Source organism: Haliotis rufescens, unplaced genomic scaffold (assembly GCF_023055435.1).
Source record: "Haliotis rufescens isolate VD_foot unplaced genomic scaffold, xgHalRufe1.0.p SCAF_99, whole genome shotgun sequence".
Lineage (NCBI taxonomy): Eukaryota > Metazoa > Mollusca > Gastropoda > Lepetellida > Haliotidae > Haliotis > Haliotis rufescens.
In genome coordinates this window covers 672,403-685,923 of record NW_025964393.1, presented here as the reverse complement: position 1 = coordinate 685,923, position 13,521 = coordinate 672,403, and the positions used below count along the sequence as shown (strand labels likewise).

The window sequence follows — 13,521 nt, the reverse complement described above, 5'->3', positions numbered from 1 at the left end:
TGAATACTCTTGTCATCACTTCCCTGAAACACAAACATGTGAATACAGTTGTCATCACTTCCCTGAAACACAAACATGTGAATACTCTTGTCATCACTTCCCTGAAACACAAACATGTGAATACTCTTGTCATCACTTCCCTGAAACAAAAACATGTGAATACTCTTGTCATCACTTCCCTGAAACACAAACATGTGAATACTCTTGTCATCACTTCCCTGAAACACAAACATGTGAATACTCTTCATGCTCTTGTCATCACTTCCCTGAAACACAAACATGTGAATACTCCTGTCATCACTTCCCTGAAACACAAACATGTGAATACTCCTGTCATCACTTCCCTGAAACACAAACATGTGAATACTCTTGTCATCACTTCCCTGAAACACAAACATGTGAATACTCTTGTCATCACTTCCCTGAAACACAAACATTTGAATACTCTTGTCATCACTTCCCTGAAACAAAAACATGTGAATACTCTTCATGCTCTTGTCATCACTTCCCTGAAACACAAACATGTGAATACTCCTGTCATCACTTCCCTGAAACACAAACATGTGAATACTCTTGTCATCACTTCCCTGAAACAAAAACATGTGAAATGTCTTCATGCTCTTGTCATCACTTCCCTGAAACAAAAACATGTGAATACTCTTCATGCTCTTGTCATCACTTCCCTGAAACACAAACATGTGAATACTCTTGTCATCACTTCCCTGAAACAAAAACATGTGAATACTCTTCATGCTCTTGTCATCACTTCCCTGAAACACAAACATGTGAATACTCTTGTCATCACTTCCCTGAAACAAAAACATGTGAATACTCTTCATGTTCTTGTCATCACTTCCCTGAAACACAAACATGTGAATACTCCTGTCATCACTTCCCTGAAACACAAACATGTGAATACTCTTGTCAACACTTCCCTGAAACACAACATGTGAACACTCAGTTCCCTCAAACTTAAGATAATTATCATGTGAATTAACCCCTGCAATTAACCACAGTTGTTTTCCCTCAGGTCGCCTACCCTCACACAACTCCTACTGAGCAGCCATAGTGAAACCTGATACTTCTGCCAGTCACCTCTCAATGCCATCATGAAACATGGTGCTCGGCCACAGATTCCTAACAGACATAATTCACCTGTGAAAACTCACCTTGAACTTTTCATTCAACACCGACCTGCAACAGACATAAGCCATGTAAATGATGAATGATAACGAATGAGTGAGTATGGTTTTATGCCGCTTTTAGCAATATTCAAGCAATATTCCGGAGGGGACACCAGAAGTGGGCTTCAAACATTGTACCCATGTGCGGATTCGAACCCAGGTCTTCGGCGTGAAGAGCGAACGCTTTAACCACTTGGCTACCAACCGCCCTGATGAATAAGATGCTTTAGCCCAAACAGGTAAACAAGATTATCATGCAACAGGTCACTTCAACTGAAACAGTCAAACGTGTATCAAAATAATTTCCTTTGTTACATTACTGAATATGAAACAGATTCTCATTTTCGGACTCGTGCCCAGTTGGGATTCTTGGTCAGAGTGAGTGAGTGAGTGTGGTTTTACGCCGCTTTTAGCAATATTCCAGCAAAATCACGGCGGGGGAAACCTGAAATGGGCTTCACACATTGTACCCATGTCGGGAATCGAACCCGGGTCTTCGGCGTGACGAGCGAACGCTTTAACCACTAGGCTACCCGACCGCCCCTCTTGGTGAGAACTGGTCCCCAATGCATAAGGCGACTCATGGTTCAGGTTGTCCGACTTGATTGATGCATGTCATCATATCCCCAATGCGTAGATTGATGCTCATGATGTCAGTCACTGGACTGTCTGGTCCAGACTGGATTATTTACAGACCGCCTTCACAAAGCTGGAATATTGCTGTGTGTGTTGCCAAACAACAAACAAATCTTATCAATGGATTTTGCAGCTTTCAAACTTTTCCAGTGCAGAACGACCTTTGTGGGCAAAACCTTCAATAAGGTGAGTTTAATGCCATCTTGAGAGTTTTCATTCATTTCACTGGGGCCAAAGGTGATGTAATGAGATATAGTGAATCTCATCAACATGTTTTTGATATCATATGTATAACAAGTTGATAACAGATAAATAGTTTGAGGCTTGACGAGGACTTTTAAACTTTTCTTGATGAGTATTCATATATTTGATATCAAAAGACATGAGGGTAAGATTCTACTTATTATCTAAAAATCATTTTTCAAACTCTTTAGTTTGTAAACAGTACAAATCAGTGTTTTGAGTGTAATAAATGCAGCTACCCAGCCTCAGTAGCAGAGAGACTTGTGATGTCATGTGATTATGACATCATGGTAACTGATATCACAATGGTCTTCTAAGCATTGTGATGCAATTTCACTGCAGCGATATATCTCCCAGGAGATCGCTTGAGCTCATCCAACTGATATCTTCTGTGGAGAGCAGTTTTGGATGGTAACTGATTTTACGATGAAACTGTGAGCGTGTGTGATGGGAGGAAAATGTGCTGTTTGAACCACAACCAGTGGATTCTGACAACTAAGGGACATAACTCTGTATATGTCCTCAAAGTGAGAGAGTTTGGTTTAATGCCGCTTTAAACAGTATTCCAGTTATATCACGGCGTGTCAGCTTAATGTGGGAGGAAACCCTGAAGTGATGCAAGTTTACCACTTCGGTGAAACCACCAAGCATGAATATAGTGCTGACAAACTTACAAACACAATTTGGGCGAACCGGGATTCGAACCCACGATCATAGGTTTCTGGTGTGCCCAAGGGACACAACTCTGCACAGCAAATTGCAGCGCCTTAGACGACTGGACCACCAGGCCCCCGTATCTCCTAATATGAGTAATGACATGATACTGCAGTACGCCCTACCTCCTCATGCAGAAGACTCCGGAGACGACGGACGTCCCTGACAGCAGAAGGTCGGGGCACACGACAATGACCCCAGCCCTGTCAGTGACGTGATATACACCGTCACTGCAATCAGCGAGGACATGTACAATGTCCCCCTCAGACACATGACTGTCCATCCTGAAACAGACATAGAAAGAGGTAGGATAACTCATGGAAATCTGTGTAGTGTTGGTACGAAAATAATTGTGGCTTACCACTAAAACCTAGCCCTTTTTCTTAAAACTACATGTACAATCTTTTGGGACATCTCACATGATCATATATAAAAAAGGCTAAAAGAGTGAAAAGGCGTGATTTTTCGACTGCAAGAGGAAATCTAACCATGACCAAGTCTTTCACCATCTTCCCGTGGCAAGAGGGTTAACTGACTTTAAAACTTAACTTGCCGAACTAGACTGGAATTACTGGGCTCGATCGTAGCGCCACTAAGTGGCTATTACCAGTTATGTCTAAGCCTCTCCTATGGACCAATCAGAATCCACCTCTCGTGTCTCTTGCGTTAGCTTCACACAAAATGGTAGCGCCCACTCATGACGATCTGATCGATAATCAAGATCTATATTGTGATAAAATGGCTCTTACATCGCGAAATGCATCAAATCACGTGAGCACCTTGATTAAAAACATGAAAATATTTGGAAAATATCTGCTGACAAAGAGTTGGCAGTGCACATGCAATGCAAATCCTGCAATCGACCGAAATCTGCACGACAGTTTACAAACCGGATTTTGATTTCAGTGCGCGAATTTGATTGGGCTATGCATAGACTCGTTAGCCAGCCAAAATGTAACTCCATAATACCAGCCTAGTTCGGCAAGGGTGGAAACTGGACTTTTATAGTCAGTTAACTCTCTTGCCTCGGGAAGATGGTCTTTCACAATTATTACTCTATGATTGCAGTCGTTATGTACGTCTCATAACAAAATCAGCGTGGGGTCAAAGCCTTGCTCATATTAAAGAATTAGAAGAACACTTCCTGAAAATCATTCTTCTTGTCTTACCCATATATTCAGTGTTGTTATAAATCCAAAATCGTGCATGTGTTGCAATTCTATGTGAACATATCTGATAATCATGATAACTTCCATATCAAGTTTGCTAATTATATATAAAGAGTCTGGGCCCAAAATGCCTCGTCATTCCTTTCTTGTGTTTCCTTCTTTAAGACTTGGTTTTAATGTTATTCTAGTGGTTGCACCCTTTTGAAAGTGATCACGTACATGAATTCAACCATCTTTCCGAGGCAAGAGAGTTAACTGACCATTAAACAAAATGGCGGGTCCAGTCAAGACGATCTGACAGACCATCAAGATCTATATTGTGATAAAACGGGTCTTACATCGCGAAGTGCATCAAATCACGTGAGCACCTTGATTAAAACCATGAAACGATTTGGAAAATATCTGTTGACAATGAGTTCTCGGTACATGCTTTGCAAATCCTGCAATTGACCGAACTCTGCAGGACAGTTTACGAACTGGATTTTGATTTCGGTGCGCGATTTTGATTGGACTATGCATAGACTCGTTAGTCCAGCCAAAATCTAACTCCATAATACCAGCCAAGTTCGGCAAGGGTGGAAACTGGACTTTTATAGTCAGTTAACTCTTGCCTCATGAAGATGGAATTCAACAGATCTCTGTTTACTTACTCCTGTTAATGTCAGGCTACACATTGTAACAAGAAGCAAATAGAATCAGGTTGTTCTCACCAGAAGCCTTTCAGAACACACTTCTGCTCTGCCTCTCTATGACTGTCTCTTGCATCGTCACCGCCACCAACACTCTCCAGATTCAGCACAACCTCCTCCCTAAAACAAAACCAGTAGACACACCATTATGATTTTTTGGTTTGTTTGTTTGTTTGTTGTTTAACATGTTTAACGCTGCAATCAGCAATATTCCAGCTTTATAACGGCGGTCTGTAAATAATCGAGTCTGGACCACACAATCCCGTGACCGACATCGTATTGGGATACGATGACATGCATCAACCAAATCAGTGAGTCTGACCACCTGATCCCATAGTGGCCTCTTACGACAAACATAAATTGTTGAAGACCAATTCTAACCCGATTCTTCACCTTTGTGCTATGTATCAATGTGCCACTGCGATCATGAAATAGACAAAATATGCATCAACTCGAAACTAAAATAGTGCAATTTTAGGGTATGTAAGAAACAGATTACAACTCTTATGCCTGTCATATATAGAATACTAAACGAGCTCCCGTGTAATACCAATTTTATTAAACGAGTGAATAGTTCTGGTATCTGACGAGCGAAACAGTCCAGCTTTAGAATTCAGGCATCCGTTCCACAAAATTATTGTAGCGCTAAGGTTATCGCAACTCACATACTTTAACTTAGACTAACGACTGTCGTTGCGCTACAATACGATCGCCTTGTGGAACAGGACCTTGCACTTCAAAGTTTACAATAAGGTCACAATACCCGATGACGTAATTTGTGGAATTTTGTTGCAAGATCCATCGACGAAACAATGCCATGTGACGTCAGCCTAGCAACAAGGTTGCTGGGGTCATCGAGTGTGCATAAGCTCCTCTCAGTGATCTATCATCTCCACATGCAATGTCGTTGAATAAGCAAAGGGATGTTGAGAGCTTTCAATATTTGTTCGTGAAACATGTCCTGAGAGTACATAAGCACGGGTTTTGGTATTACACAATGTATAATACAGCTGAATGTTTATAAAACAGGTGATCTCTTCACGGGCAAGTAATAAATGCCATTTATCTTACAACTTTCACTCACTAGACACATTTTGAAATGAAGATAAATAGTAGCTGACAGACAGTCATGTGGTAATCTCTGTGTATCATCATGGGGGAAAACATGCATGCCAAGTTTCAGAGACAGTCTCTGGTTTCCAAGAAGAAGCTGTTTTCAGCAGATGACAAGCAGCCCAAGAAATAAGCTCACATGACCTGTATACACAGACTGACCTTCCATGTGACACTGCTGAAACCCTGTAGCGGTTAAATCTGTCAGCCGCACAGCCAGGATCTGGCAACCTCGGGGAGTTTTCCCTGGAAACATAATAACACAATCTATACATAACACACTAAACATAAACTTGTCAACCCCTTAGGGCGTTCCCTGTTTTTTGTTTTTTTGTTTAACGCCGCACTCAGCAATATTCCAGCTATATGACGGCGGTCTGTAACATAATCGAGTCTGGACCAGACAATCCAGTGATTGACATCATAAGCATCAATCCACGTAATTGGGATTACCGCCCAAACCTGACCGCCCGATCCCGTTAGTCGCCTTTTACGACAAGCACATTCCCTGATAACACAATAACACAATCTATACAGTAACACACTCAACACAACCTTGGTCTGCCAACCCCTAGGGATGTTCCCTGGTAACACAACAACACAATCTATACAGTAACACACTCAACACAACCTTGGTCTGCCAACCCCTAGGGATGTTCCCTGGTAACACAATAACACAATCTATACAGTAACACACTCAACACAACCTTGGTCTGCCAACCCCTAGGGATGTTCCCTCGTAAAACAACAACACAATCTATACAGTAACACACTCAACACAACCTTGGTCTGCCAACCCCTAGGGATGTTCCCTGGTAACACAACAACACAATCTATACAGTAACACACTCAACACAACCTTGGTCTGCCAACCTCTTGGGGATAACCTTGGTAACACAAACATCACAATAAAACACAAAAATCAAGACATGTCGCTGTAGCTCACCTAAAAAGATTGAATATAAAACTATGCACACAATGGAATCTTAACTGGAATCAAGGGCCTTTTCAACTACTTGGCATAAAATGTGATACTGATCTGGTCAAAATGATTGAACAAAACTATAATGATAAATGATAATGTGTAAATGAGGAGACTTTAGATAAATCTGTTTTGGAAGGGGTCACAGGACTCATTATCCTGGTTTAGCCAATCAGAATATTGGAGGGACTGTCGCTTGCTGCTGGTGGTGGACGAGAAGTCGGTAAGATAGGTAGGCGAGGAAAAGCTAACAAAACATAAGAAACGTGAATCTCTGACAAAACGACATCTGAGTCCAACCTCAGACGGATTCTGATGACGGCGAAACAGCCTTTACACGATGGGCTGACAAATTTCGACTAGCACCATCAATGGATGGAGAACTTGCTGTGTTAGGCTTTTCGTCACTTACAACACTCAAATGGTTTACCAAAGAATTAATCGACAGACATGTGCCAGACAGCTGTTGATGCTGAAAAGAGGAGTTGCAGAACTCGCTGTATCACTGAGGCAGAATGGGTGAGTGATACAGTGACGGCTGGATCAACAAGTTCCGTTACAGAAAAAGCAACCAATGACGGGCCAGGAAGGGACCCGGAACTTCAGAATGATGATTGCAACATGAGTGTCCGCCGATGACATCGCCAAGCTTTCACAAATTTCTTTGCCATCACCGACCACCAACAGGGACGGTACAGGTATGATTTCTAGTCTGACTACCTTAGACCTCTATGTACATCATGGCCATCAGATGTCAGTTTTAACCCTTTCACCCCAACCATGGCCCAGAACCCGGCTGCCCGAAAAATCGGGCAGCTACTGTCCAAGTCCCACACACGGCTGCCCGATAAATCGGGCGGCGCGAGCATGTTTACAAAATCGCTCTTTCTACTTCCTTTCTCATGTGTAATCTCGTTCTAAATATGGAAACGAGATCTACACGTAATGACACCTCATTCGATGGAATTTCCCCGTCTTTTTGGCGCGAAAATCACGGATATGTCACCTGTTTTCGCTACAGGTATTTTTCTCGCTTGAATCGTAAATCAAGCGTAATGGCGGCCAACTACGATTCGGATAGCGATCAGATGATTAACAACGACTCTATCGGGAATAATAATGTGTTTGAATTGAATAATTTACGCGAAAGGGAGAGGGAATTTCGCGAATATTTTGGTGAAGATTTTGGCGGTTTCGACGAGGTGTCCCCCCCCCCGCCAACTTTCAAGAATGGGAGTGGTAGAGGGACCACAACAGTGGAGACATGAGGGATTTTGAAGAGGCGACCGGAATCAAGGCTATATATTGACACGGTGAGTGAAGAGTCGTGCTCTTGATTTTTTCTAACTGTTTTATAATGATTCTGTGTTTGAACAGATTATCAGTGCGACGAATGAGAATGCAGCCTACACGTGAACGAGCGATCACAACAACAACAAAGGTGAGTGGCATGACGTATCTGTTTCTTTTTTTTTTAAATTTATTTTTCTGATCGCAATCCGAATTGTGGTTTGCCGGTTTGTCGTATGTCCTTATATTTCGCTCAATTTGAATAAAATTTATTTCCATATTCATATTTGTTTTCTTGTTTTTTACATCTTAATTTAAAATTTAGTAACTGTAATAATTATTTATGAATTAATTGATTTAATAAAGTACTGATTTAATTTATTATGCAATTGTAAATAGCAGTGTATTGTAAATATGTTATCACAACTTGTATATTTGCAGAACTTGAATTTATGATCTTTCCGTCCTTTTACAATCTTTCCCTCTTCAGATCAATCTGTGATATCTTCCCTGTGATGTCATTCTTATGGTAGCTGTGGTTCAATGTTCAGGTAATGTGATAAATTACTTTTTAAAAACTTTAAATACTTAATTTTTCTTGCAAATCCTGAAAAAGAACAAAATAAATCAAATATTTGTGTTTTTACCTGTGTTAACGAGTTTACCTGTGTTGACAAGTTTCCCTGGGTTAACGAGGCTGTAAGTGTACCATAAGTAATATGTGACATCAGTATAGAAAAGAAAGTCAGTACCAAGAGTTGTAAACTTGTTTATTTGTTTACAGATGTGTATGAAGAGAATTTACCTGTAACACCTGGGATTACCTGTGCCGTCCAAGATGACAAGACCACTGTGTTATGTTACCTTGTATCTGTGATTTATTTTTGTGATTTTTAATACAATTTGAGCCAAAATTCATCATGTTCATTGTCTGTTTTCATTTTTTCAGTGTTTTCAAGTTTTATTTCACTTGTAAACACCTGTAATTAGAAAATAACAAAGGTTAGAGACAATAACAACAAAGAATATTAAAGTATACTTAATCCTCTTTACAATGGTATATGATAAATGTATATTAAAAGCAAGTTTCTGGTAGAAAAAGTGCATCAAAAATGATAGTGTGATTTTCCAATAATACTGCCAGGGAGGCCAGTGTGCAGGCCTTGTCAGGGTCAGGGACTGCAGGGTTTCAAGGGACATAACTCTGGTGAGTGAGTGAGGTAATGCTTTACGTCACATCGGCAATATTTCAGCCATATTGTGACGAGGGACATAACTCTGGGGCAGCCAGTGATGAAAGAGTTAGGGGGAAATACATGGATATTTGCAGTTACCATGATTATCTCAGCCGACAAGCACTAAGAGTGATGAACTGGGCCGACTCGAATTTTCACTCGCCAATGGTTCGTTTTCTCTTAACAATCATAAACCCACTTTGGATGAAGTATCACAAATGCATTTCATGGAGGCAAGTCTTAAAATCCTACAGGAGATACGCTTGAAGACCAAGTTACACCATCAACCATTAAGATGAGGTGAGGTGAAATTGGGTTTAACGTCGCGTCCAAGATTATTGCACTTATATAGCGACGTGCATGCGCGTGTGTGTGGCCGCTTGTACTAGTCCGGACTGATGCCGATTTATAGTGCTAGCCCAGAGTTACCATGCCGCAGTTTAACAAGAATACCCCACTCAGACACAGTATAATGACTCCGAGCCGACCAGTCCTTGTTTTAGCCCTTTAATGCCGAGCGCCAGACAGGGTAACAACAAGTACCATCTTTTAACGTCTTTTCGTCAACCATTTAGAACTGTATTGCATACGTAATCAAAGTGTCAACACTTGCACAATCCTTTAGCTGGCCCTGTCCTTGCATATGATTGAGTGTACAGGAAACAGCAGCATGAACTAGGTTTGGAGAGCTGACAGCTCGTAGTTAATGCAGGTCATGTGTCGGTTGATGCTCGTCAAGAGAAAACACAGATTCAGCAACACATCCCTACAGCAGACAGAGCTCCATATAAGCTTTTGGTGTTGTGGGAATTTTACCCATGCATTTAAAAATCATTGGGTATCAGTAATTCTATCTGGGTATTCAAATTCTGGGTATTTAAGTTAAATATTTAAAAACTCTATTCTTCTTGGCCCTGCAAACTGGTTTCGTGTGGGTTTGAGAGCTTTATCATGTTTATAGGACTGAAAAATACCACGATACTTTCACAAAAAAAATGTGATGGCAAATGATCATGATGTAACTGTCATCGTGGAGTTTGGCAAGGTTGACGGAATGCCCGTTTATAATTTCAAAATAAGTTGCTGATTTGCTAATCGAATACGCAGGGTTACTTCACATTATTTTGATGATACGCACAAGTTTTATTTTTGTAGCGTATCTGTAACGTTTTATTTTACTGCATATTTCTGCATTTCTGATGCGTATTTTATGCATTTTCATTTTCAGAGAAGCCACTGGGAGAATGCCAACTAGCAGGAAATCTCCCTGCATGGGGAACACATGAGGGTGATGAGGACAAGAAATGGATTGGTTTGAAATTAGGCTTTCACATTATTGACAGTGCTAGGATGTGTGATATTCAGGAGGCTGGGGTTGACAATAATGAGTCCAACACAAATCCCCACTATCGGGCCGCTGTGGAAAAGAATATTAACATGATTAAGAAGGAACTAAGTCAAGGCAATAACCGTATTCGACGTAATAAGCGCCCACGGCGACATTTGCTAAGATATTGGCTTGTGAACAATCGCAATTAGCACTCCTTCCGATTGATCAATGTACACAAGACTTATTTAATCGTGTCTAATACGCACTCGTGTGTTATATGAATCCTTAATTATGGGCAATTAAATTCTGGAAAAATATATCTGTCGTATATAAACAGTCAGGCCGTCAGCATAAACCACGCAATTTATCTTTCAACTCTGTTTTTTTCACCAAAATAACATTCTAAAAAAAGCCCCCTATTTCTAATTTTGAGAGCGCCCTGGGCGCTTATTACATCGAATACGGTACATTGTGGTAAAAGACAAACCAGTTCTTGTAAGTGCACTCTCAGCGCAGTCCCCAAGCCAGATGATGTTCGGGTGGTACACGATTAAGTCACCCAGGAGGGAGCTCACTGAACGATCTTGCCACAAGAGAACAGTTTTCTTATCAAACACTAGAGGATGCAGTGAATTGCTCAGGTCTGTATTGGCACATGGCCAAAGTCGTCCTCAGGTCGGCTTATAGAAGTGTTTACCTGATTTGTGACCTGTGTGCTGTGCACAGGACCAAGTGCCACCACGCAAAATTATCAACATGTAAGTATTCAAACTAAACCTTTCAAAAACTCTAAATTATAATGAAATAATGATTCCTGAAGATGTCCAACAGTGCATGATCATGCATGCACTCCATGCATAGATAATAAAAACACTCACTGATTGACATCTTTGAAAGGTGACAGATGAGACAGCTCTTCACACAGATCTTGACTTGAGGTCGGCGATGGAGTCCTGACCTCCATGACCTCTGACCCTTGTGATGACTCTTTGACCTCCATGACCTCTGACCCCTGTGATAACCCTCCACTGTGGCTAACCTTGGAAGGATGAGAAAGAAGAAGGTTCATCACAGGAGCTTTGCTAGCATTGTCGATGTCTTTCTTCTTTCTCCTTGGCATAATAATACTTGGAGATTCCGACTCGGGAGTTGTCTCCCCTTTGTCAACTTCAAACGAAGTATCAAGAGTACGGAACAGCTCTAATTCCTCTTCAGTCATGGCACCAACATCAACATGTGTTTGTGACACCTTCCTCTGTTTAGTTCTTGACATGTTAGCACCAGGAACACATTTCTCTGCGACCCCACCTGCCCGAGACTCAGACTTTGCTCCAAGCTCTCCCAGAATCTCCCCCAGCAACTCATCGTCACCCCCACCATCTGAGACCCCCGAGGAGGAGGGGGCTGCCCCTAGCTGGTAGTCGGTCAGCTTCCGGCTCACACTTCCCACAGCTCGGCCTGCACTCATGTGGGACAGAATCCTCTCCACCCTCGTCTTCCTCTCTGGGACAGATTCAGGCAGGGGTTTACTCTTACCCTTGATGTCTGAAGCATGAGCAACTCTGTTTTCTAATGAGCAAGTGTCTCTGTCCTGCATGACATCGGAATCCGCATACAAAGTTCGTTTTGATGAGGGTGATATGCCAGATTTTGCCAGCCGTTTAACACGATCACATTTGTATGTTTTAGTTGGGGTCTGTGCCTCGGAACCGTCATCACCTGGAGCATCCAGAACAGCATCCTCCCTCACTAACCCTCTCTCTATTGCCACATCATCTGAGTTGTCACCAGGACTGTTGAAAGACACGGACACCATGCCAGTCAACATAGATTTATGTTTCTTCACCACTTTCGGCGGCGGGGCTCTGGTGATGGGGTTGCTATTGACACTGAGGAAGCTTCGACTGATGAATATCTTTTTCTTCATCTTCCCCATTTTGGCCTCCTCGGGTGTGTCGGGTATCATGATGTCGGGACTCTCAGTAACCATGGCAACAGGATCACATGACTTGTCAGGTGAGAGGAACTGAGTTTCGGGTATACTTCTTGGTTCCATTTCACACTTTTTGTCATTCGCACCATGTTGTTGTTTAACTCCGGTAAACTTGCCGGGCCCTGACTGTTGTTGGATTGAGAGTGCTGGTTTCTCCTGGGTGGTTGGGAACAGCGGTTTTCCTTGCTGAGCTGAAGTGGATGGTTTCCTCATGGACAGTTTAGATCCCACACTGGAGAACAGCTTCCTCTGGTCAGCTCCAGGTGCAGAGCTCTTCTGGAGACAAGAACAGGTCAAACATTAAATAGACATCTTGACTGACATACAAAACGAAATAATGGCTAACGAGATTGGCAGTCATCACTTGTGTGAATGTATGAGTGAGTGAGTGAGTGAGTGAGTGAGTGAGTGAGAGGGGAAAGGTGGGTGAGTGAGTGTGAGCGAGAAGTCATTGAGAGAGAGAGAGTGAGAGAGTGTGTGAGAGAGAGAGAGTTTGTTGTTTAACATCCCACTCATGAAAATTCCAGCTATATGAAGGCGGTCTGTAAATAATTGAGTCTGAACCAGACAATCCAGTGATTGACATCATGAGCATCAATCTAAGCAATTGGGATACAATAACATGCATCAACCAAGTCAGCGAGCCTGACCACCTGATCAAGTATGTCGCCTCTTACGACAAGCATAGTCGCTTTTTACAGCAAGCATGGGTTACTGAAGACCTATTTTACCCTTGATCTTCATGGGTGAGAAGCAAGCGAGTGACGGAGTGGGCTGGTGAGTGACTGGAGGTGCTTCACACATGTAGGATCAAAGCTAAGCGAGTGAGTATGAGTGGATACTTTCGCCAGTAGACCACCACATCTGAGTGAGCTGAGTGTAACGCCGCTTTTAACAGTATTCCAGTTACATCAAGGCGTGTCAGTTTAATGTGGGAGGAAAA

The 13,521-nt window shown here is 42.0% G+C and overlaps 1 protein-coding gene across 1 annotated transcript in view; it reads right to left on the bottom strand.

The window, feature by feature from the left end:
* LOC124120290 (DNA replication ATP-dependent helicase/nuclease DNA2-like) overlaps window positions 1-13,521 on the bottom strand; it is a 52,526-nt gene that overhangs the window by 36,895 nt on the left and 2,110 nt on the right. Inside the window, exons 4-8 of the mRNA XM_046483084.2 lie at window positions 11,464-12,854; window positions 5,911-5,994; window positions 4,657-4,755; window positions 2,903-3,061; window positions 1,170-1,194 (exon numbers count right to left, since the gene is read on the bottom strand). Coding sequence (XP_046339040.2) covers window positions 1,170-1,194; window positions 2,903-3,061; window positions 4,657-4,755; window positions 5,911-5,994; window positions 11,464-12,854 — 1,758 coding nt within the window. The remainder of the gene's footprint in view (window positions 1-1,169; window positions 1,195-2,902; window positions 3,062-4,656; window positions 4,756-5,910; window positions 5,995-11,463; window positions 12,855-13,521) is intronic.